The following is a 22,290-nucleotide window of genomic DNA, read 5'->3' as shown; positions in this document are numbered from 1 at the left end:
CCTCATCCTCCTGGACCTCTCCGCAGCGTTTGACATGGTCTGCCACCGCACCCTTGTACAACGCCTCAGCAACGTTGGGATACAAGGAAAAGCACTGGATTGGATCATCTCGTTCCTCGCCGGAAGAACCCAGAGAGTCCGCCTCCCCCCTGTCAGATCAGAGGCCACCGAAGTCATCTGCGGCGTACCACAAGGATCATCGCTCAGCCCCACCCTCTTCAACGTCTACATGAGCCCCCTCGCATCCATCGCACACCAGCACAACCTCAACATCATCTCCTACGCTGATGACACACAGCTGATCCTCTCCCTCACCAAAGACCCAAACACCGCTAAAACCAACCTACACGAAGGGATGAAAGACGTAGCCGAGTGGATGAAGAACAGCCGCTTAAAACTGAATTCAGACAAGACGGAAGTCCTCATCCGAGGATCATCCCCCTCTGCATGGGACGCCTCATGGTGGCCAACGGCCCTGGGCAGCGCACCCAAACCAACGGACCATGCCCGCAACCTGGGAGTCATTCTAGACTCCTCCCTCTCGATGACCAGACAAGTCAACGCCATCTTATCATCATGCTTCAACATCTTACGTATGCTCAGAAAGATCTTCCGATGGATCCCCACCGAAACAAGAAAGACGGTCACCCAAGCACTTGTCACAAGCCGACTAGACTACAGAAACACCCTCTACGCCGGAACCACAGCCAAATTACAGAAAAAACTCCAACACATTCAGAACGCCTCCGCCTGACTCATCCTAGACATACCCCGCCACAATCACATATCCTATCACCTGAGAGACCTTCACTGGCTCCCCGTCAACAAAAGAATAACATTCCGTCTCCTCACCCACGCACACAAATCCCTCTACAACCTAGGACCCAAATACCTCAACACGCGCATGACCTTTTACACCCCCACCCGCCAACTACGATCGTCCAATCAAGCCCTCGCCACAATTCCACGCATCCGAAGAACCACCATGGGAGGAAGATCATTCTCCTACTTAGCGGCCAAAACCTGGAATTCTCTCCCCACTCACCTCCGCATCACACAGAACCACCTCTCCTTCAGAAAACAACTCAAAACCTGGCTATTTGATAAGTAACTAACCCCCCCACCACAAGCGCCTTGAGACCCTCTGGGTGAGTAGTGCGCTATACAAATTTTTTGACTTGACTTGACTTGACTTGACTTAAGTGGTTAGAGAGGCAGAAAGAAAGGAGAATAAGGGAAGTGGTGCACGGAACGGGTGCAGCAGGGTCCAGAGGAGGGAGAGTGGTGAGGACAAAACGAATAACCAGCTGAGGAAGGGTGAGTGGATGTGTGTAAGAAGGCAGGCAGGGAGGAAGAAGAGGGCAGACAGTGTGGGGCAGGATCCCGAGGCAGGGGCAAGGGGGGAAGTTAAAAAAGGGAGCCAATGAGGGAGTAAATCAGGGGGTGTGAAATGTGGGAGGTACTCAGGGGAAAGAGCAGAAAGAAAAGGAGATGGCACAGAAGAAAGGTAACAAGGGGTGGGCAGGATGGGGAGGAGCCAGTGAGGGACAGGTTGTGAAACCTAAGGGTGGTAAGACACCTGATCACAAGTAGCAAAATGGCAGCAGCACAAGGATGTATAGACCTGTTGTTAGAAAGTGGGTTCCTGGTTGACTGGGGAGTGAGCCCTGGTCAAGCAGTAACCAGAATCCTAGTCAGGGTAATGCACCAGTGATCCTCAAATTAACCTGTGCTCACCCTCAGTTAGCTTGGCACAGAGCAGTCAGGCTTAACTTAAAGGCAGTGTGTAAAGTATTTGTTCAACACTTCACACAGTAATTATTGTGAAAACACCACACAAAAAGATCCGACACCAGGTTTAGAAAAACAAGAGTATATTTTAATAAATAGAAACAAGACCAAAACTACAAAAATCCAATTAGGGAAAATAGAGTTATTGAATTTCGAAGTTTTAGGTTAAAATAGCAACAAAAAGTGCAAAGCGCCAACAAGGATATCTGGTCGCACCGGACCAGTACAGAGTCACAAGCTCAGGCCAACCGCAATGGAGCACGGGCCAGCTGCAGGGACCAAGTTAGGCCTGCTGAAGATCCGAGACAAGAAGCGTTGGGCAGTAGAAGCGCTGTATCGATTCCGAGACGCGGCAAGGCTCTGGTGCATCGTTGGGACTTGGGATCTGAAGCCCGGGTATCGAGGGTGCTGCACACAGCTAAGGCGATGAGTCGGTTCTGAAGAGTTGTGAGGCTGCGATGTGTAGGCCGGCGCTGTGCTTCCATCAATGAGGGATGCAAGAACCTGGGTTGGAGTTGTGCAGCGATGCGTCAGTTCCAAAGATACAAGTGTGATGTGGTCCTTCTGCACCGGGCCCAATCCATTTTACAGTAGCGATGCATTGGTTCTGCTCGAGCATGCACCACTCACTTGGGGAGATGCGTCGGTTTGGACAGAGGATGTGCTGCTCAGGAGAGAAAATGCATTGGTTCGGCTGGTAAGCACCTTAGGGCCACTTCCATGGGTCCAGGACTGGGTGGCACCACTTGGCAAGGTAGACTCACAGATGGCAGACTCCAGTTGCAGTTATAACGTTGTTGGAACCCTGCTATGTCCCTGAGGCTACAGATAAGGAGACCAGCCGACTAGCCCTTATAGTCCCTCTGGGTTCAATAGATGTGGGTCAAGCACTTCTCACACAGGCAAGAGGGCAGTAGGTAGCACTTCCGGACAGCAGAGCAGGAATCCAGCAGAGTAGAAGTCCAGCAGAGTATCAGTCCTTTCATCAGCATCGCAGTCCGTCTTCCTGACAGAGTATCCACAGTTCCAGAAGTGTACTGAAGTGGTGGTGTCTGAGGTCCAGTACTTCTACTCAGTGGTGCCTTTGAAGTGGGGAGACTTCAAAGAGAGGCCTATGAAGTGCGCAGATGTCCTCCCTTCTTGCTCTGGCTCCAGACTCACTACAGGTATGCATACAGCCCTTTGTGTGTGGGCAGGACACAGCCTATTCAGGTCTAAGAGAGGCTGTGCCCAGCCCCTCCCTCTCATCCTGTCAGGGCGGCCCATCAGGTCACACCTAAGCTCCCATTGGGTGTAGCTGTCTAGGGTGAATACACAAAGCCCAGCTGTCACCCACACCAGAGATGTGATCAGAGGCAGGCTGCAGGCACCAAATGGCTCAGGCAAGAAAATACCCACTTTCTAAAAGGGGCATTTCAGAATTGCTATTTAAAATCTGACTGCACCTTAAGTTAGAATTTTAAATGTGGAGTTCAGAGACAACAAACTTGAACCAATCATATCTTCCCATTTGGAAATTACGCATAAGAAATGCAATAAGGTAACCCCAATGTTAGTATATGGGAATAATAGGCCTTCAGCAGTGAAAAACATGAATGTAAAAGCTTTTCACTCCCAGGACTTGTAAAACTTAAAAGTACATGTCCTGCTTTGTAAATACATTGCACCCTGCACTCTGGGCTGTCCAGGGCCTACCCTAGAAGTGATGTATATTTATTAAAAGGGAAGGTTTGGGCTTAGCAAGATGGTTAACTAACAAGGTTGATATGGGAGTTAAAACGGCACACACAGGCTCGGCAATGGCAGGCCTGAGGACATGTTTAAAGGGCTAATTAAATGGGTTACACAATCAGTGCTGTAGGCCCACTAGTGGTGGTTCTGCCACCTTAAAAGTTATCTTTTATGTCCCCCGGAAAGTGGGACTCTCAACATATGATTAAACAGCACAACACTGTTGAATATGCCGTTTGGTCATTATCTCCAATTTACAAAATATATTTCCAATACATATGCTTTTCAAATTGATTGTCATTTATTTTCAGTGTTTTGCTGTTTAATCATATGTTGAGAGTCCCACCTTCAGGGGTACATAAAAGATAAGTTTTAAGGTGGCAGAACCACTGTTCTTATACCATACCTATCCCAGGTTCTGCCTATTTCTGGGCTAGCCCAATGAGATTATCAATCAGTGGGTCTACTAGTAGCATTTAATTTACAGGCCCTGGGCACATGTACTGCACTTTATTAGGGACCTATAAGTAAATGAAATATGCCAATTGGGGAAAATCCAATGTTACTATGTTTTAGGGAAAGAGCACAAGCACTTGGTCAGCACTGGTAAAGTGCACACAATCTTAAGGTCAGCAAAAACAGGAGGTCTGAGAGCAAAAAGGTAGGGGAAACCACGGCAAAGATGCCAGGTCTAACACCTGTAATAAATGAAGATGGAAGCAATGCACACGTATAGATCAATAAAAAAACATTTGACTTATTGAGTCAGGTACAGTTTGAAAATGTGCGTCTTTAGGTTTTGGTGCCAAGACAGCAGAGTCAGTTTGGTCCTCCAGTACCCAGCGAGTGCGTTCCATAAAGAGGATGAGGCACTTGGGAAGCACTGATGTGGAACATGAGATGTTTTGAAGATAGGAGACTCCAGAAGAAGGTTGTTTTTGTTTCTAAGACGGCTTATGCCAACTGACATCTTGAGAAAATTGATGAGGTAGGGAGGAGAGATGCTGTGGATAGTTTTGTAGGTCATGCAACCCAGTTTGAATGTTATTCTATCTTCAATTTGGAGCCTTTTTAACTCTATGAAGATTGGGGTAATATGATCACATTTATTGGCTGATGATATAAGTACGGCAGTGGAAGCCCGTAAGGACAGGATTATCGATGTTCATTCATGACAGAATCAAGGCATGAGCTGCTGGTTTTAAAAGTGAAGGTAACAAGAGTGGCTCGATTTTTCTCAAGATGCAAGGTGCAGAGGTAAAGATTTGTGAATTTTGAGATTTTATTTTTATGTGGGGGATCAAAGATAATGGGGGCAATGAGTTCTCTGGTGAAGAAACAGTTAATTTGATTCATTTTAATTCTTTTTGCTTCACCTGTGCCTCCTCAGTGCTGACCCGGGGCCCTTCTGTGTTACCAGAGAACAGCACCACGGTTCATCACCACTATCGGTGGTGCTGTATCAGTGGCACAGTGGTGCTGTATCAGTGTAAAATTGAACAGACCCAGGGGCTGTCCGTGCTAGCTGACAAATGTCCTATGGGTTTGTTAGTAATTCCACAAAAGCATTCCATATCCCACCAGTTCGACCAGAGAACAGACCCATGGGGTTGTCAGTGGTAGCACAATAGCTCTCAATTGCCCATCAGTGCCACAAGAGAACAGGCCGGTGGAGCATCTGTACTTCTACCAAACAGGGTAATTGCCCATCAGGGTTACCTATGAAAGGCCCACAGTTTTTCCAGCACTGCTTCAAATCAGGTCCATGGTCTGTTAGTGAAGCTTCAGAACAGGCCACTGGTCTATCAGTGTTATCTTAGAACGGGTGCATCTTCCGTCAAACAGACGGACAGAAGTGACAGAACGACAAGCAATAAGATGAAGGCAGGTGCAGAATGGACGGTTATTAACTTCAACAGAACCCATCTTCTTTACCTTTTATAATGCTTAACTATTACCTTTCTTGATAAGGCTTAAAGGAACTCAGACATTGTTTACTAATATTACACAGAAGACTTCCAGTTGCTCAGCTGCAATGAATTTTTGATTAATTGATTCCTGACCTAGAAAGATCTGGTGCGTCCAAGGCATTGCAACATGGTTTCACAACATCTTGCGAGGTATTTCCGTCATTAACTGAATGAGTTTAAAGTCTCGACCAATGCTGAAGTTCCTTTATAAAAAGATTTCACGATTAGCATTTCAAAGTCAGCACGCAGCAGAGGGTGCAGAGATATGCCAAACCGGGAGCTTAAATGCTCCAAGGAAAATAGCACAAGTTATGGCTTGTGCAAAGCTGGCAAGGCATGAAGGATGGACGTGTGCCCAGAAGACACAGAGAGAGAGCAGCCATGAAGTAAATCGTGCCAAGGCTGGAGTGCGAAGGAACACAGAGAACAGGAAACTCACAAGATGCCGGCCTCGGTCTACGGAGGACAGCACTTGTCTGTCGGTCAGCCTAACCTTCAAGCCCAGGGCAGCTCTGTCGCGGTCGCGGTGTTATTTTCATCGAATGGGGAATGATGTCAATTCAGTCCGGGGACCTATGGACATTGGTACTAGCAAACCTTTCTACTGTTCCCTCTACCACGTCACTTGTTTGTCATTCTCATTTTTTACTTCATTACTGTAGGAAGATCGAACGACAAGTTTATTACGCGTCTGCTTTCAGTGAAGTCCAGACAGTTAATGCCGCCCACCTTTACAACAGTACAACCACAAAGTTCCATCCTATTTAAAACATTACACATTCCCCAACATTCCCACTCAACATGAGCCAGTCACGAGCTGTGACAAAACCACCACGCTCGTGACAGCTCGCATCGCATAAGCAGTTCCCAACAATTACTTAATTAAGTTTGCATTCCAGAGAAAGGGAAGGTAGGGAGGACCTCAGCAATGGAAGCTTACTTACTGATGTGTGCCTATTGACACAGAAAAAGGAGTGTATGAAGTTGTAAAGTTTTTCCTCCACACGCCTTCTAAAGTTTTGTTACAATCTTTGCAAGCTTCACAGCCTTTGCAAAGGTTAAATGTTGAGGAAAAATGCATCAAATGTATGTATGAGGGAAATCTTCGAGTGCCAAGTTTTGCAAAGGTACTAAAGGTTTACAACATCATGAAATGGAAGCAATGTCAACATTACAGGTACAAAGTATTTTTTGGGATAGCAAGACCTACCTGAAACTAAATATCTCTTTTCCAGAGTCCTCATTTTATGAATTTACTTTTCAAGTTATATTGATCCCTATAAACATAGTAATTAATCAGACAGTAACTTTGTTAATTCAAATGAGCTGCCGTAAAAGGCAAATCTGCTTTCTCCCTAGTGCTGTTTTCTTCATATAGGAAGCCTTTAGTCCAGTCAAGTGGAAACACAACAACATAGGTTCCCTTCTAAAACAATAGAATGGCAAAGTTTTAATATATGATGTGTTAACTTATCAAGAATTTCTGATTGTTCAGCCTAGATTATATGATGTCCAGATATAAACTTTACATTGTAAAGTCAAGGGACCATCTCATTTCTTTACTCAGTATGAGGGTCTATTAGCTTCTTGATAGTTCTATAAACTTTGGCACGTTATCTTGTCTAAATTCTAGTAACTGTTAATATGAAAATTAATTGGGATAACCTATATCTGACTGAATGGATCGATTTTATTGCAACTTTGCTGTTATCCATTTTTTTATTTAAAGTATTATATGCAAAATACAAATGTTGGATTACAAAATTAACCTGCAGTTATACAACGCCATGAATCTCCTTAAAAAGTGTAAATTTGTTCGATCCCTGGTGATAAAAAAATGTTGGACTCTCTTGCACGGAAGCTTTTATTATTGGTTGTCAGTTTTTTCAAACTTTAAAAAAAAACATCAATTAATGATGAATACATTTATTAAAAAAACAAATGAACAAACAGTCATTTTGAATGACATGATATTCTCTAAGGGAAACCGTAACCGATAGGCCCAAGAAGCTCATACAGTGAAGTATTTGCTATAAGAGTAGGAGGTATCTAATTTAAGCTCAAATGGCTCAATTATGATCTCCTTTTGTAATACATTTCCTAATGTATAAACAAATCTATACTAATATAATAAAGAGAGAGCCCAAACTTTTGAGGCGGGTAATCTCAGGAACCACAGCAACAATCACAACACCCAATACAGCGTTGGAAAGGACAGTTGCAGCAGAAGGACATAGGCTATGCGGACGCCCACCATATACATTTAAAAGGTAAAAGAACCGTGCCAGCAAAGTAGTCCCTTGTGGGCGTGTCTGCGTTGTGCTGTGGGCGTGTGCTGGGGGCGTGACAAACGCTGGGGGCGTGTGGTACGTTCCGCCCTTCATGCCATGTCTCATATCGTGTGATAATCCCACCCTGCTCCCTTTAAATACCCCTGCATCCCATAATCATAACCCACCCGTACTCCTTAAAATACCCCAACACCCTTAAACACTAACCCATCTTAACCCTATAAATATACCCTGTACCCCAAAGCCCAAACCTACCCCTGAACCCTAAAAATACCCCTGTACCCCAAAACCCAAACTTAGCCCTGAACCCTAAAAATAACCCTGTACCCCAAAACCCAAACCTATCCCTGAACCCTAAAATACCCCTGTACCCCAAAACCCAAACCTAGCCCTGAACACTATAAATACCCCTGTACCTCAAAACCCAAACCTACCCCTGAACCCTAAAAATACCCCTGTACCCCAAAACCCAAACCTAGCCCTGAACCCTAAAAATACCACTTTACCCCAAAACCGACCCTGAACCCTAAAATACCCCTGTACCCCTAAACCCAAACCTAGCCCTGAACCCTTAAAATACCCCTGTACCCCAAAACCCAAACCTACCCCTGAACCCTAAAAATAGCCATGTACCCCAAAACCCAAACCTAGCCCTGAACCCTAAAAATAACCCTGTACCCCAAAACCCAAACCTACGCCTGAACCCTAAAATACCCCTGTACCCCCAAACCTAGCCCTGAACCCTAAAAATACCCCTTACCCCAAAACCCAAACCTAGCCCTGAACCCTTAAAATACCCCTGTACCCCAAAACCCAAACCTACCCCTGATCCCTAAAAATACCCCTATACCCTAAAACTCTAACCTAGCCCTGAACCTTAAAAATACCCTTGTACACCAAACCCCATACCTATCCCTAAACCCTAAAACTATTCCTGTACCCCATAACCCAAAACTATATCTGAACCCTTAAAATACCCAAACACCCCAAAACATATACCTCAGTACCCCAAAACATATACCCCTATACCCATACCTACCTTATCCAAACATTAAAAAAACATGCTTTTACCATTCATGCATTTACAACGAATTTCGTTGTAAATGTATGCGTGGTAAAAGCATATAAAATGTAATGCCATGCGTTATAATGGCATTGCGGAGTCATGGTACTTTCGTAATGAAAGTATGCTGAGTGATGGTATGGGGAAAGAAAGTTGCGGAATAATGGGTGTTTACCCTCCCCCGGTAAGTATATTGGTGGCACGGCAGCCCACATCTCCAGCAACATACTCATATTTTTTCACCACCCATTTGAAAAATGCACAGATCTCTCTCATTGATGGCCAGCACCGACATACACTTTTAGACAGACTGTTAGACGGGGACCTGGAGGGTCGGCCGAGCACAGTGATCGCACAGACAGGTAACTTCCCCCCCACAGATGGACACCACACAAAGATCAGGGTAACACCTTTTATAGGCACTTCTGGTAGTAGAGTGGTACGATACAAGGCGATCAGGACACGATGATCCTCTCAATTCTAGTCTCTAGTAAGGGAAGGGGTAGCGGGACAGTCTTGGTACCCACGGGTACGGAGGTGTAACGGTGATAGCTCACAATCCTCGAGCTCGGTGTTCGGATGGGTCAGACCGCGGCAGCGCCGGCAGGTCCCGAAGAGGTCGTAGGTGGCAACGGGCCGCGGCAGCGCCAGCAGGTCCCAACGAGGATGAAGGTCACAACGGGCCGCGGCAGCGCCAGCAGGTCCCACGAGAATGCAGGTTGCAACGGGCCGCGGCAGCGCCAGCAGGTCCCACGAGGATGAAGGTTACAACGGGCCGCGGCAGCGCCAGCAGGTCCCACGAGGATGAAGGTTGCAGAGGGCCGCGGCAGCGCCAGCAGGTCCCACGAGGATGAAGGTTGCAGAGGGCCGCGGCAGCGCCAGCAGGCAGGACAATAGTTCACAAGGCAGGGCTGTGGCAGCGCCAGCAGTCCGTCAAGGATGAGTTCGTCGCGGTGTCTCTCGACTCCAGGCTACAACTGCCTTCCTGTCCTGGGGCGGCCTCAGTTATAGGTCTGGCGCCCTTTGATGTCCGGACCCTCGCTCTTGGAGGTCGGGAGGTCTGGGATGAGGGAGTCCAGACACCCAGCAGGGGGGTGGAGCCAGCGCCCGAGGAGGCTGGGGGTGCTCGGCACCTGGCGGGGGAGAGCCATCAACACTTCTTACTCCCATTGACCTGCCAAGTGGTCCGTTCACCTCCTGGGGGGAGGGTGGTGCCGGGATGTCGGGGCCTGGCCAGGCCCAGGGTTGGGGTCGGGCTGAGGCCGCGCGGCCGCGTGGTGCCGTGTCCAAGATGGCGGCTGGGCCGGGCAATGGTGCTGACGGTGGCCCGGGCCCTGTCCTGCGGGGAGGGAGCGAGCCCTTCATGTGGCCTGTCCAACATGCGTCCCCCCCAGCTGAAGGCGGGGAGAGTCACCCATCTTCTTGGGGACTTTCCTCGTCGAGGCGGAAAAAGCGGGACAGGCCATCCGCGTTGGCGTGGTCTTGGCCAGGGCGATGCTCCACAGTGAAGTCCATCCCCTGCAGGGAGATGGACCATCGCAATAGTTTGGGGTTCTCCCCCCGCATCTGCATGAGCCATTGCAGGGGCCGATGATCTGTCTGTACCCGGAAATGGGTTCCGAAGAGGTACGGCCGGAGCTTCTTGAGGGCCCATACCACTGCGAAGGCCTCTCGCTCAATGGTGCTCCAGCGCTGTTCTCGGGGCAGTAGGCGTCTGCTGATGAAGGCCACGGGTTGGTCCACTCCTTCGGGGTTCAGTTGGGAGAGGACGGCCCCAATACCATGGTCGGAGGCATCGGTCTGCACGATGAACTCGCGGCTGTAGTCGGGGGCCTGGAGCACCGGAGCGGTGCACATGGCGGCCTTCAGCGTCTCGAAGGCCGCGTGACAGTCGGGAGTCCAGTTGACTCGTTTTGGGTTGTTCTTAGACGTGAGTTCCGTGAGGGGCCCCACAATGCTGCCATAGTCCCTCACAAACCGCCGGTAGTATCCGGTGAGCCCCAGGAAGGCTCGGACCTCTGTTTGTGTTTCGGGGGGTTGCCAGGACTGGATGGCAGCTACCTTGAGTTGGAGGGGGGCCACCAGACCGCTCCCCACTTGGTGTCCGAGGTAGGTCACGGACCCCTGGCCGATTTGGCACTTGCTGGCCTTTATGGTGAGGCCGGCCTGTTGGAGGGCCTGCAGGACCGCTCTGAGGTGGTGGAGGTGGTCGGCCCAGTGGCGGCTGTATACCGCGATGTCGTCCAGGTAGGCGGCGCTGAATTCTTCGAGGCCCGCCAATACCTGGTTCACCAGTCTTTGAAAGGTGGCTGGAGCGTTCTTCATGCCGAAGGGCATCACTCTGAAATGGTAGTGCCCGTCCGGGGTGGAGAAAGCGGAACGTTCTTGGGCCCTGGGGGTGAGGCCGATCTGCCAGTAGCCCGCTGTCAGGTCAAAGATGCTTAGGTAGCGGGCTGCCCCCATGCGGTCGACTAGTTCATCTGCTCGGGGGATAGGGTGAGCGTCGGTTCGGGTGACCGCGTTCAGCCCCCGATAGTCGATGCAGAATCGGAGCTCCGGCGTGGTGCCCGGTGCCGCGGCCTTGGGGACCAGGACGACCGGGCTGGCCCAGGGACTGTCCGAAGGCTCGATGACCCCGAGGGCGAGCATCTTGGAGACTTCTTCTTGGATGCATGTACGTACCCGATCCGGTACTCGGTACGCCCGGTGTCGGACAGGAGGACTGTCCCCCGTGTCCACGTCGTGCATGCACCAGGAGGTGACTCCGGGTGCGAGGGAGAACAGGTTTGCGAACGGCAGCAGGAGGGCCCGGCAATCTTGACGCTGCTCTGGGGTCAGGGCCTCGGAGAGTCGGACCCCGTCCACCGAGCCATCTCTTTCCCGAGTCCTCAGTAGGTCAGGGAGGGGCTCGGAGTCTCCTTCTGTGCCACTGTCGGTCGCCATCAGCAGGCTGAGCTCTGAGCGCATGAAGTGGGGTTTGAGCCTGTTGGCGTGGAGGACCCGAAGGGGGTTCCGGGGGGACTCCAGGTCGATGAGATAGGTGACGGGACTCCTGCGCTCGATCACCTTGAAGGGCCCCGTCCATTTGTCTTGCAAGGCACACGGTTCGATGGGGGACATCACCCATACCTGCTGACCCGGTTCAAACTCGATGGAGGAGGCATGTTGGTCGTACCACTTCTTCATGTCCTCCTGACTGGCCTCCAGATTGGCTTTAGCGATCTCCCTGAATTTCCGGGTCTGATTTCGGAGGGTCAGGAGGTATTTGTAGACGTCCGGAGGGGTCTTTAGGGGGGCCATTTCCCATTCCTCCTTCACTAGGCTGAGAGGCCCGCGAACGGGGTGTCCGTACAGGAGTTCGAAGGGGCTGAAGCCGAGGGACTTCTGGGGGACTTCTCGGTAGGCGAAGAGGAGGCACGGTAGTAGCACGTCCCACTGGCGGCGTAGGGGTTCTTCCAGCCCCATGATCATCCCCTTGAGGGTGCGGTTGAACCGCTCGACCAGTCCGTTCCCCTGGGGGTGATAGGGGGTGGTGAAGCGGTAAGTGACTCCGCACTGCTGCCAGAGGGATTTCATATACTTTGAAATAAAGTTCGTACCCCTGTCGCTGACGACTTCCCGGGGGAAGCCCACTCGAGAGAAGATCCCCATCAAGGCTCGACCCACTACTGGGGCTGTTATAGTACGGAGGGGGACCGCCTCAGGATAGCGGGTGGCGTGGTCCACCAGGACCAGGATGAAGCGATGCCCCTGTGCTGTTCGGGGGTCCAGGGGCCCCACAATGTCTATTCCCACCCTTTCGAACGGGGTGGTCACCACGGGGAATGGTTGTAGGGGTGCCTTGAGTTTGCGGCCGCTCTTCCCGCCGGCCTGGCAGGTCGGGCAGGACCGGCAATGGTTGGAGACGTCATTTCTCATTTTGGGCCAAAAAAACTGAGTCACCAGGCGGTGGTAGGTCTTGTCTTGGCCCAGGTGCCCGGCCAGGGGGACATCATGGGCTAGGTTCAACAGGAAGTCTCTGAAGTGGAGGGGCACCACCAGCACTCGCCCGGCCCCTAGTTCTGCGATTTTCTGCTCGCTGTACAAGAGATCATTGTCCCAATAAACCCAGTGGGCCCCGGTGGTGTCTCCTTGGCTCTGGGCGAGCGCTTGCTGTCGCAATCCCTCGAGGGAGGGGCAGGTCTTTTGCTCCTGCCGGAATTGTTCCTGGGTGGGCCCCCCTTCTTGACGCCACTGAGCCAGGTCGGGAAGCTCGGGGGGCTGTGTGGACCCCTCTGTGGTGGGGTCCGGGTGGTCGGTCTGGAGGAAGTCTTCTTCTGGAGTGATCGAGGGCGGAGGTGCTGCCCATTCTGGTTCTTCTGGTCTAGGGATGGTGCGGGTGGCCATGGACCGGGTGGTTACGCACGCCCAGTCCGGGAGACCCAACATCCCCAGATGCTCTCTTCTTTCTACAGCGGCCCACGGGGAGCTCTCGAGATCGTTCCCCAGGAGGCAGTCCACGGGGGCATCGTCGCGGACAGTTACTTTCAGCATGCCGGACACTCCTCCCCATTCGAAGGGGACGCAGGCCATCCGACACAGGCTCTCCGAGTTATCTGCCGATCGGACGGGGCAAAGTACGTTTGATAGGATTTGTTCTGGGGTCACCAGGTGACAACGGACGGCCGTCACACTGGCCCCGGTGTCACGCAGGGCCTCGGCCTTGCGCCCATTGATGCTCACCCATTGGCTGTACTTCCGAGTGTTGGCGGGCAGGGGAGTCCGCGGGACCATGTCTCTTCCTCCCAGGCATGCCAGGGTCATGGCGGCGGGTTCCCACTCGAACTGCTCCGACTCATAGGTCTCCGTGTCTTCGGAGACTTGTTCTTCTCCCAGGGCGGCGGCCGCCATCTGGCGGGGCCCGGGGACCTGGTTCTTCGGGCAGGTCGGGTCACTGGCATAGTGGCCGACTCGCTGGCATCGATGACACGTCACGTTAGCTCGGAACCCCGGGCGCATCGGGGGGTTTCCCCGGCCTGCTGGGGCCGGGGTGGCGTTAGTGGGCGCGGCCGGGACGGCGTCTCTGCCCCGGCCCGGGCCTCCTCTTCCTCCTCGGGGACGATGATGACCTTGGTTGGTTCTGTTCTGCTCATTCGGCCCACTCCGGGCCACTCGGGTGCTCTCCCACCGGTCAGCCTCGGTGGCGAGCTGCCGGGGTTCAGTCAATTTACTGTCGAGGAGGTGCTGCCTGAGCTCGACGAAGCAGTTGTTGGAGAGGTGCTCCCACACAATGAGATTGAAGAGTTGTTCGTAAGTGGTTACGTTGTTACCCTTGATCCACCCCTCGAAGGCTCGGCTGAAATAGTTCACGTATTCCAACCACGTTGTACCTGGGATCCGGGTGCAGTTGCGGAACCTCTGGCGGTACATTTCGGGTGTAAGCCCATATCGACTGAGGAGGGCGGCCTTCATGTGGTCATAGGACGTCATTTGATGGTCCGGAAGCTGCAGCAGGGCATCACGACCCTCGTTGACGAATCTCCCCCATAGACCGGCTCCCCAGTCACTTCGAGCGACCCGGTGGGCGGTCATGGCAATCTCATAGGCCTTGAACCACTGCTGTATGTCGTCGTTCCGGTGATATTCTCGGACCACATCCTTGGGGATGTGGACCTTCTGCTCGGTAGGACCCGGGGAGTGCGGTTGCTCGGGCACCCCTAGGTTTTTGTTCAGTTTGCGTATTTCTATCTCCGCTAGTTTGCACTCGTGCTCGTATGCCAGTCTTTTTTCTTCGAGGTCTCTCTGTCTCTGTTTTTCCTCTCGCTCTTCTCTGAGCCGTAAGTGTTCTAAGTTTATTTTTTGTTCCGCCAGTTTCAATTCTCCGTCTAATCTGAGTCGTGCCAAGTCTAACTCGTGTAATCTATTTTTTTCCCGCTCTTGGATCTCTTCACGGGAAGGGCCTGTTCTCCGTTCCTCCGTCCGGGTGGTGTTGACTTCCGGGGCTGCGGGGTCCCGGGGGGTTGCGGTATTTGTCTCTGTCCAGGCCTCTAGGGCGTTTTTGAAGTCTTCTTTGTGCTTAGCCCGGTGGTAGCAATGCCTAAGTCCATGCAAAATTGTTTGAGCTCTCGGTGGTTGTATTCTTCCAGCTTTTCCATCTGGAACTTCTCCGCCGATCCGCTCTCTTTGGTCGTCATTGTGGTTTTAGTCGTAGGGTGAGTTACTGTCTGTACGGTACGCGTTGGTTCGGATCGCGCCGCTAGCCACCAATGTTAGACGGGGACCTGGAGGGTCGGCCGAGCACAGTGATCGCACAGACAGGTAACTTCCCCCCCACAGATGGACACCACACAAAGATCAGGGTAACACCTTTTATAGGCACTTCTGGTAGTAGAGTGGTACGATACAAGGCGATCAGGACACGATGATCCTCTCAATTCTAGTCTCTAGTAAGGGAAGGGGTAGCGGGACAGTCTTGGTACCCACGGGTACGGAGGTGTAACGGTGATAGCTCACAATCCTCGAGCTCGGTGTTCGGATGGGTCAGACCGCGGCAGCGCCGGCAGGTCCCGAAGAGGTCGTAGGTGGCAACGGGCCGCGGCAGCGCCAGCAGGTCCCAACGAGGATGAAGGTCACAACGGGCCGCGGCAGCGCCAGCAGGTCCCACGAGAATGCAGGTTGCAACGGGCTGCGGCAGCGCCAGCAGGTCCCACGAGGATGAAGGTTACAACGGGCCGCGGCAGCGCCAGCAGGTCCCACGAGGATGAAGGTTGCAGAGGGCCGCGGCAGCGCCAGCAGGTCCCACGAGGATGAAGGTTGCAGAGGGCCGCGGCAGCGCCAGCAGGCAGGACAATAGTTCACAAGGCAGGGCTGTGGCAGTGCCAGCAGTCCGTCAAGGATGAGTTCGTCGCGGTGTCTCTCGACTCCAGGATACAACTGCCTTCCTGTCCTGGGGCGGCCTCAGTTATAGGTCTGGCGCCCTTTGATGTCCGGACCCTCGCTCTTGGAGGTCGGGAGGTCTGGGATGAGGGAGTCCAGACACCCAGCAGGGGGGTGGAGCCAGCGCCCGAGGAGGCTGGGGGTGCTCGGCACCTGGCGGGGGAGAGCCATCGACACTTCTTACTCCCATTGACCTGCCAAGTGGTCCGTTCACCTCCTGGGGGGAGGGTGGTGCCGGGATGTCGGGGCCTGGCCAGGCCCAGGGTTGGGGTCGGGCTGAGGCCGCGCGGCCGCGTGGTGCCGTGTCCAAGATGGCGGCTGGGCCGGGCAATGGTGCTGACGGTGGCCCGGGCCCTGTCCTGCGGGGAGGGAGCGAGCCCTTCATGTGGCCTGTCCAACACAGACCTCCCGCCACAAGTTCTAGAATTGTGAACTTTAGAGCTGGGGAGCTGGGGAGCTACGTTCGAATCCCGGCATCAGCTCAACATCCTGTGATTCCAGGCAAATTGCTTTGTCTCCCCGTGCCTACCACAAATGAATGTGATCTTCTGTAATGTAAATTGTGCTCATGCCATGTTGTCGAGTTCACGCTATATAATATTGCAAGGAAAAATAAAGTAGGGAAACTCGAGTTCACACACTACTGAACGCGCACTCTTAAGTGCATCAGCAGTGCACTGTGAATCAGAGCTTTTCACAGGCCTGTCACAGATAAGAAATGCTATCAAAACCAAATCCTACAAAACAATATACTACTGGCCGGCAGCAATTCATACCCGGACAACGTCGGGACGGGCTGCTAGTATCTAGATATTTTAAGCGTTGGCTAACAGCTTATTTTCTAATAACTCTAGAACCTCTGCTAGAAATAATACAGGTGGTTCAGAACTCTAGGCGCTGCGCCTCGTTCTGTAAGTTGCAAATGGATTCTTTATTTAAAACCCATACAAAATTCATTTCAATTTCAAGTGAACAGTTTTGGGTACAAAGTATAAAACCTCGTATTAGTAAAATTTATATTCATTATTGCACAAGATGTTGGCTGCCCTATGAAGCAGGATTATTTAACATCATTACTGAATAAAACATTTTTTGTGAATCATCTAATAAGGGCTTCTGGTGCAAAAAGGAGTCGCATTTCGTTCACGTTGTATCTAATTGCAGTAAACTAGACAGTGACTTACTGAAGTAGTTGATAGTATTTCAGAAATAACTGGAGTAGAAGACACCATGTAGTAAACATTATATCATTAACGAACTGCAAATAAATTATTTAGGAAAAAATAATATTTTGTGTTTTATGCAACAACTAGATTGTTTCTCTTTTATAAGTGATGAGAGTGATGTCTTGATTTCGAAGGGTAATGAGAAGCAATATTAAGACACTGTACCATTGGTTATGTGGATTAGCAGAAGAAAATGATTAGCTAAATTACACAAGAGAGGGTTCACTTTTCAAATTGTGATCTCTTAGAGTCTAAGAAAGGTAACCGAACAGCAGTGTGGGCTATTTGGGCTGCACCAGCAAATAAGTCTTCAAAATCTGATATAGCACAAAGATGAACAGATAGATGACTGCCAAGAAGACTGGGGATATTTACTCAGGAGACCTTACCTTCTTTATGCTACAGGGAATCCCAGAGATTATATATTAATCAAAGAAGGATTTTTTTCTGATAAGATTCAACTGCATCTATTTATCAATAAAGAATCGCTCCATTCTTGGAAATTCTTATCTCAACCGAAGAACCGAGGCTTTAATTTGGGTGATTGATAGCAGGCTACAGGGGATTCACATTACGAAATATAACTATTCTCCATGGGAAGGCCTGCACCATTGGTATTGATACCACTTCATATTTTAACCCTGCTAAAGTCCTTTAACGGATGAAACGCGTTGGCTGGGTGATGCATGTATTCATTCGTCTAATTGTGAAAATAAAAGCAACATAACTGAATTCAAGAACTATCAAGACTCCTGTCTACATATGTTTAATTAATTCCATGATTTAAAAGATTATATTTTACTTGACATTTGATTTGCTTTTGATATTAGTGTGCTCCTTGATACTATCTTTGCTCTTAGAGTCTAAGAGGTCAATTGTCTGGTCCCAATATACCTCAAAATGGTGGTGGATCCACACCCAGGTGAATCAGTGTGGTCCTGTCATCTCTTGGATATATTGTTATGTTTTGTTATGTTATATTTATTTGTACCACGCACGGCTACTCAGCAGAGTGTTCTGGCGCGTTCTGTGGAAAAGGAAACTAAAGCCAAGCAGTAGCTAGAAAAATGTTTTTATTTTTTTCTTAAAGATCATAGGATCCTGGATTGGCATTGCGTTCCAGGCCAAGCCAGCTTTCCGAACAAAAGAGCTCCCGCCAAGCCTTTGGCGGTTGAACCTAGGGGTCTGCATCAGAAGTTGAGAGGAGGAACACAGCTGTCTCCCTGGGTTATAAAAAGCAAATCTCTTCTGTAGGTTGATAAGGGCTAAGCCATAGAGGGCAATGGTCAGCATTTTAAATGCTATTCGAGACTCCACTGGGAGCCAGTTCAGGGTGCGCAAATGAGCGCGCACACTACACCTATTTGACAGACTCAGTAGGAGTCTAGCCTCCGAGTTTTGGACTACTTGCAGTTCCTTTAGGAGGTAGCCAGGGATACCCACAAAGAGTGCGTTAGCATAGTCCAGGTGGGATAAGATCAAGGCACAGACCACAATTTCTTTAGCAGGTCTAGCAAGAAGAGGGAGGAACTTCCTCAGCGCTTTCAAAGTGCCAAAACATGTCCCACCCAGCTTCTCGACGTGTGTCGAAAAGTTCAAATTTTCATTGAACCAGACGCCCAGATTTTTTGCAGCATTTCTCCCTACGCTGGGCAAGGATCCTCACCCACAAGTGCTACCCGTGCATGCTTAATTATCAGATCCTCACCCACTACACCTAATATGAGTGGATAGATGCAGTTTGTAAGCAGAGCTCTTTTGCCAAGGGATTACAAGTGCAACTTAAAATCGCGTTCAAGATCCTGAATCCTTTTTACTATCAAGGTCATTCGGCGAAGATAAAAACAGTGGGATGTTTAGTAGGTATGATGACTCCTAACATCGATAGGTCGACATGTTACCCAGGAGCTAGACTGACCTTGCAACCCTGCTGGTCTAGTTTGACTCAAAGGTATCTGCGACCAGGTGGTTGAGAGCCTGCAGAGAAGAATTCTAAAACTGTGAGTGTGATAGCCGTTGTCATCCCTGACCTGCCCAATAACATCTGCCACTTTCTAGACCGAGACACGGAGAGGCTTTGCCTCTTAACTATGATCCTTAGCTAGTATCCCTTTGCCTTCAGCTTTTGCCCTTCATTTAAGAGCCATTGGAGTTCTCACTCACCCTTGCAGTTAAAGAAGCAGCATCATTTGAAGCCACGGGTAAACCCAAAGTAAATCAAAGTTCCAAATTGGGAATCTGTGGGTCCACTTGCCGAAACCTGATTCTATAGGTGTAGCTGCCAATTAAAACTCTTGACCATTACTGATCACTTTCAATATGCACCCCTTGAGGTTTGGTGTCCTCCGGATGCTAGAGAGGAGAAACAGGGGTAGCAAGTATACACTTTATTTGATATTTACCCTTTGTATGCCCTCTGGCTGCCTTGTTTGTTTTTATATTGCTTACTCACTGATCAAACATATCCACAACCCTCTTCTACACATTCTTGCCAATAACCCCATATAGTATCGCATACGATCTCCACTCTGTGTGATATGACTATATCAGCTGCCGACACACCCCTGTTCACCCTAGTGTTGAACTTCTACATTTATTCCATTTATACCTCAATAAGAACCGGCTGCTCTCCATTAAACAATCTTTCCTCAATTAGCATTTTTAAGTTGTCTGTCCAAATTAATTTCTTCCAGAGACTTTAACCTCATCTGCTTCAGTCCTTGCTACCTACTAACATTCAATTTTCAGCCAAACAACATTCAACCTTGCAGTCAGTCTCACACCAGTGTTTTCTGCTTTGCGCCATCTCCTTCTGAGCTCTACCACTTCCTCGTCCATAACCCTCTCAAGTTCAGAGGTCATTTAGGGTGCAAGAATGTAACATTCCAGAAACTGACATAGTCATAGGAAGCTAGGAGATATCACGTAAGTGCTCAGAGGGCTCATGTTATTTGACAGTTCACATGGAGCAACACAGGACTCGTGAAGTTATACATGGGTTCCACACAGAGGTCATTTAGGGGGATCTAGTGGTGAAGTAAAAAGGTTCAGTAGTCTTGTGGGTTGGCAAAAGTCAAATGAGGTATCAGAAATCTTGTGAAGTGACAGATTGTGAGTTGCTTCCGTGGTCCTTTTCGCAAAACAAAGTCAGGTGAAGTGTCAGATGTGTGAGGTAACAGGTCACAATGTGATACAGAAGGCATGCAAGGCAACAAATTGTATGAAGATACAGAGATGACACAAGGTGAGAGAGAAAATGTAATGTGACACATGGTTTATGAGGGCATGTGAGGTGAAAGATTATGTGAGGTAACAGAGTAGTCAAGTCACTTGTCCAAAATTGCCAGGGGTTATACATTGGTCAAGTATGTAAAACAGTGCTCATGCGTAATTATATACAATTATAGTCATGTTACGCAACACAAAGGTAAAGTAGGGTGAATTGCTGGTCATGCTGACTTCTACAAACCCAGCACAAATAGGCACATTGCCAATAAAACATAGAAGTTGTATTCTTTGCTCGTTCTATATTGAAGCTGCGAAGATTTCTGGCGACGCACAGCCTTTCCCTTACCTCTACAACATGTGATGAAAATCCAGCCTGAGACATCTCCAGGCCAAAGGAGGTTTCATTCTTGTTGGTTCCTGAAATATAACATGGGAATGAACAGTAAATCACCTGGAGTTCTCCTCCAGTCCCAGATTCGAAATGGAAACTTGTATAATTCATTACAAAGGTAAACAGGAATGAAGAAGTATTTTGATAAAAGAGGAATTGTTTTTAGTGAAATTTTTTAGGATATTTACTGGCAGCATCATATGAAAATGGCGTTCTCACCCAAAATCAATATGGATCTACATGTCTCTAAAATGGCATAAACTTTTAAGGACCCTGCCAAGTGCTCAGACTGGCCAAACCGGAACTGACGAGACAAGATGTAGTGGGTTTCTGGTCCACTGCAGAACCAGGAGTCTTTAGCTCTCAATAGGTCTTCCTACTTGACCACATTGTGTGGACCTGGCAAAAAAACTGTGTCTTCCTGTGTATGGTTCCCACTATCTGCTACAACAGGAAATGCTTAAAATCTGTATTTTGTCTTCTTTTAAAAGTAGACATTTATATGTCAAAATAGCTAGAGAATGAGCCCAGCACCCCTCTCCTAGAGTCTAGTCTCAATTGATGAACTGTTGAGGTAATGGTGGTGGAAGAAAGCAACTCACCCCCCTCCAGGCTGAATATGTGCTCTCCCAGTGCATCCACAATGTCCTTCAATGCTGCCTCGTCTGTCACGTTAAAGAAGTACTTGTCATCGGGGTCACTGGCGATGAGTTTGATCTCATTCAGGAAGGCTTCCGGATTGATTCCTCTCCTGTTGTAGTATCCTAGAACCTACACAGATATTGTAGATGGACTTATCATGATTGTTACAGTAAATAATGAGGCAGGTGTCAACAAGCAGATTCCACACTTTCAAACTTTCCAAACCTCCCCAGTAGCCTAGACGCAGTTCAATCTGAAGTGTGCACCATGCAAAAAAACCTCACTAACTCAACCACATATAATACTCTTCATAGGGGGTTTCAGTGAAGCTGCCTGCCCTTCCATCTCGCCCCCTCTTGCGTCACCTGTAGGCCCCATCCTTCATGGAGCTCCATTGCTTTGTTGCGAAATTCACTCTATACATGTAACAAAATGTATGGATTCAATCTGCATTGATTTTAAGGCTTCTGGTAACAAGAATCAGGCTAGTAAGAGAACGACAAGCATAAGACAGATCCCCGCAAGACAAACTGACATTGACTACAATATGGATATTAGATCTCCAGTACAACTGGCTGCATAGTTAATACCAACTCCAAAAGAAATAATTGAGTACAACTGACTTCAATAGAAATTCTAAGGAACAAGGAAGCAGGAGGGTCTTGAATCGGATGCTTCTTTTCAAACAAGCATTGGCAATGCCAATAGGGCTGAATTATGCATCCATTCATTCATCCACCGACTCATTATTTCACTCACCTTCTGACAAAAACACAAGAAAACACATACGCTAATCAACATATGCAAGATAAATTAATTGAATACACATAGAAACAAAAAACATGCTACATTCTAAAGATGGCGGGCATATGCTTGCAGTAACAAAACTAAAGTGGCAGTTGCCCATCTAGCAGAGATACTATACATAGTCAGTTGTTGTTATAAAAGTTCCAGCATGACTGTCACCTTTAGCACTATTGTGTTTGCCATCTTGGTATGGTAAAGCAATGCTACAGCAGCATACCATAATAGTCGCCTGGTT

The 22,290-nt window shown here is 49.2% G+C and overlaps 1 protein-coding gene across 1 annotated transcript in view; it reads right to left on the bottom strand.

Annotated features, from left to right (window-relative positions):
- The window catches only part of ITGA11 (integrin subunit alpha 11), a 603,504-nt gene that overhangs the window by 307,331 nt on the left and 273,883 nt on the right, over positions 1 to 22,290 (bottom strand). Inside the window, exons 9-10 of the mRNA XM_078683461.1 lie at positions 21,209 to 21,377; positions 20,562 to 20,632 (exon numbers count right to left, since the gene is read on the bottom strand). Of these exons, the coding sequence (XP_078539587.1) occupies positions 20,562 to 20,632; positions 21,209 to 21,377 (240 nt within the window). The remainder of the gene's footprint in view (positions 1 to 20,561; positions 20,633 to 21,208; positions 21,378 to 22,290) is intronic.

Source organism: Lissotriton helveticus, chromosome 3_1 (genome assembly GCF_964261635.1).
Source record: "Lissotriton helveticus chromosome 3_1, aLisHel1.1, whole genome shotgun sequence".
Classification (NCBI taxonomy): domain Eukaryota; kingdom Metazoa; phylum Chordata; class Amphibia; order Caudata; family Salamandridae; genus Lissotriton; species Lissotriton helveticus.
This window is presented reverse-complemented; position numbering and strand designations above follow the sequence as displayed.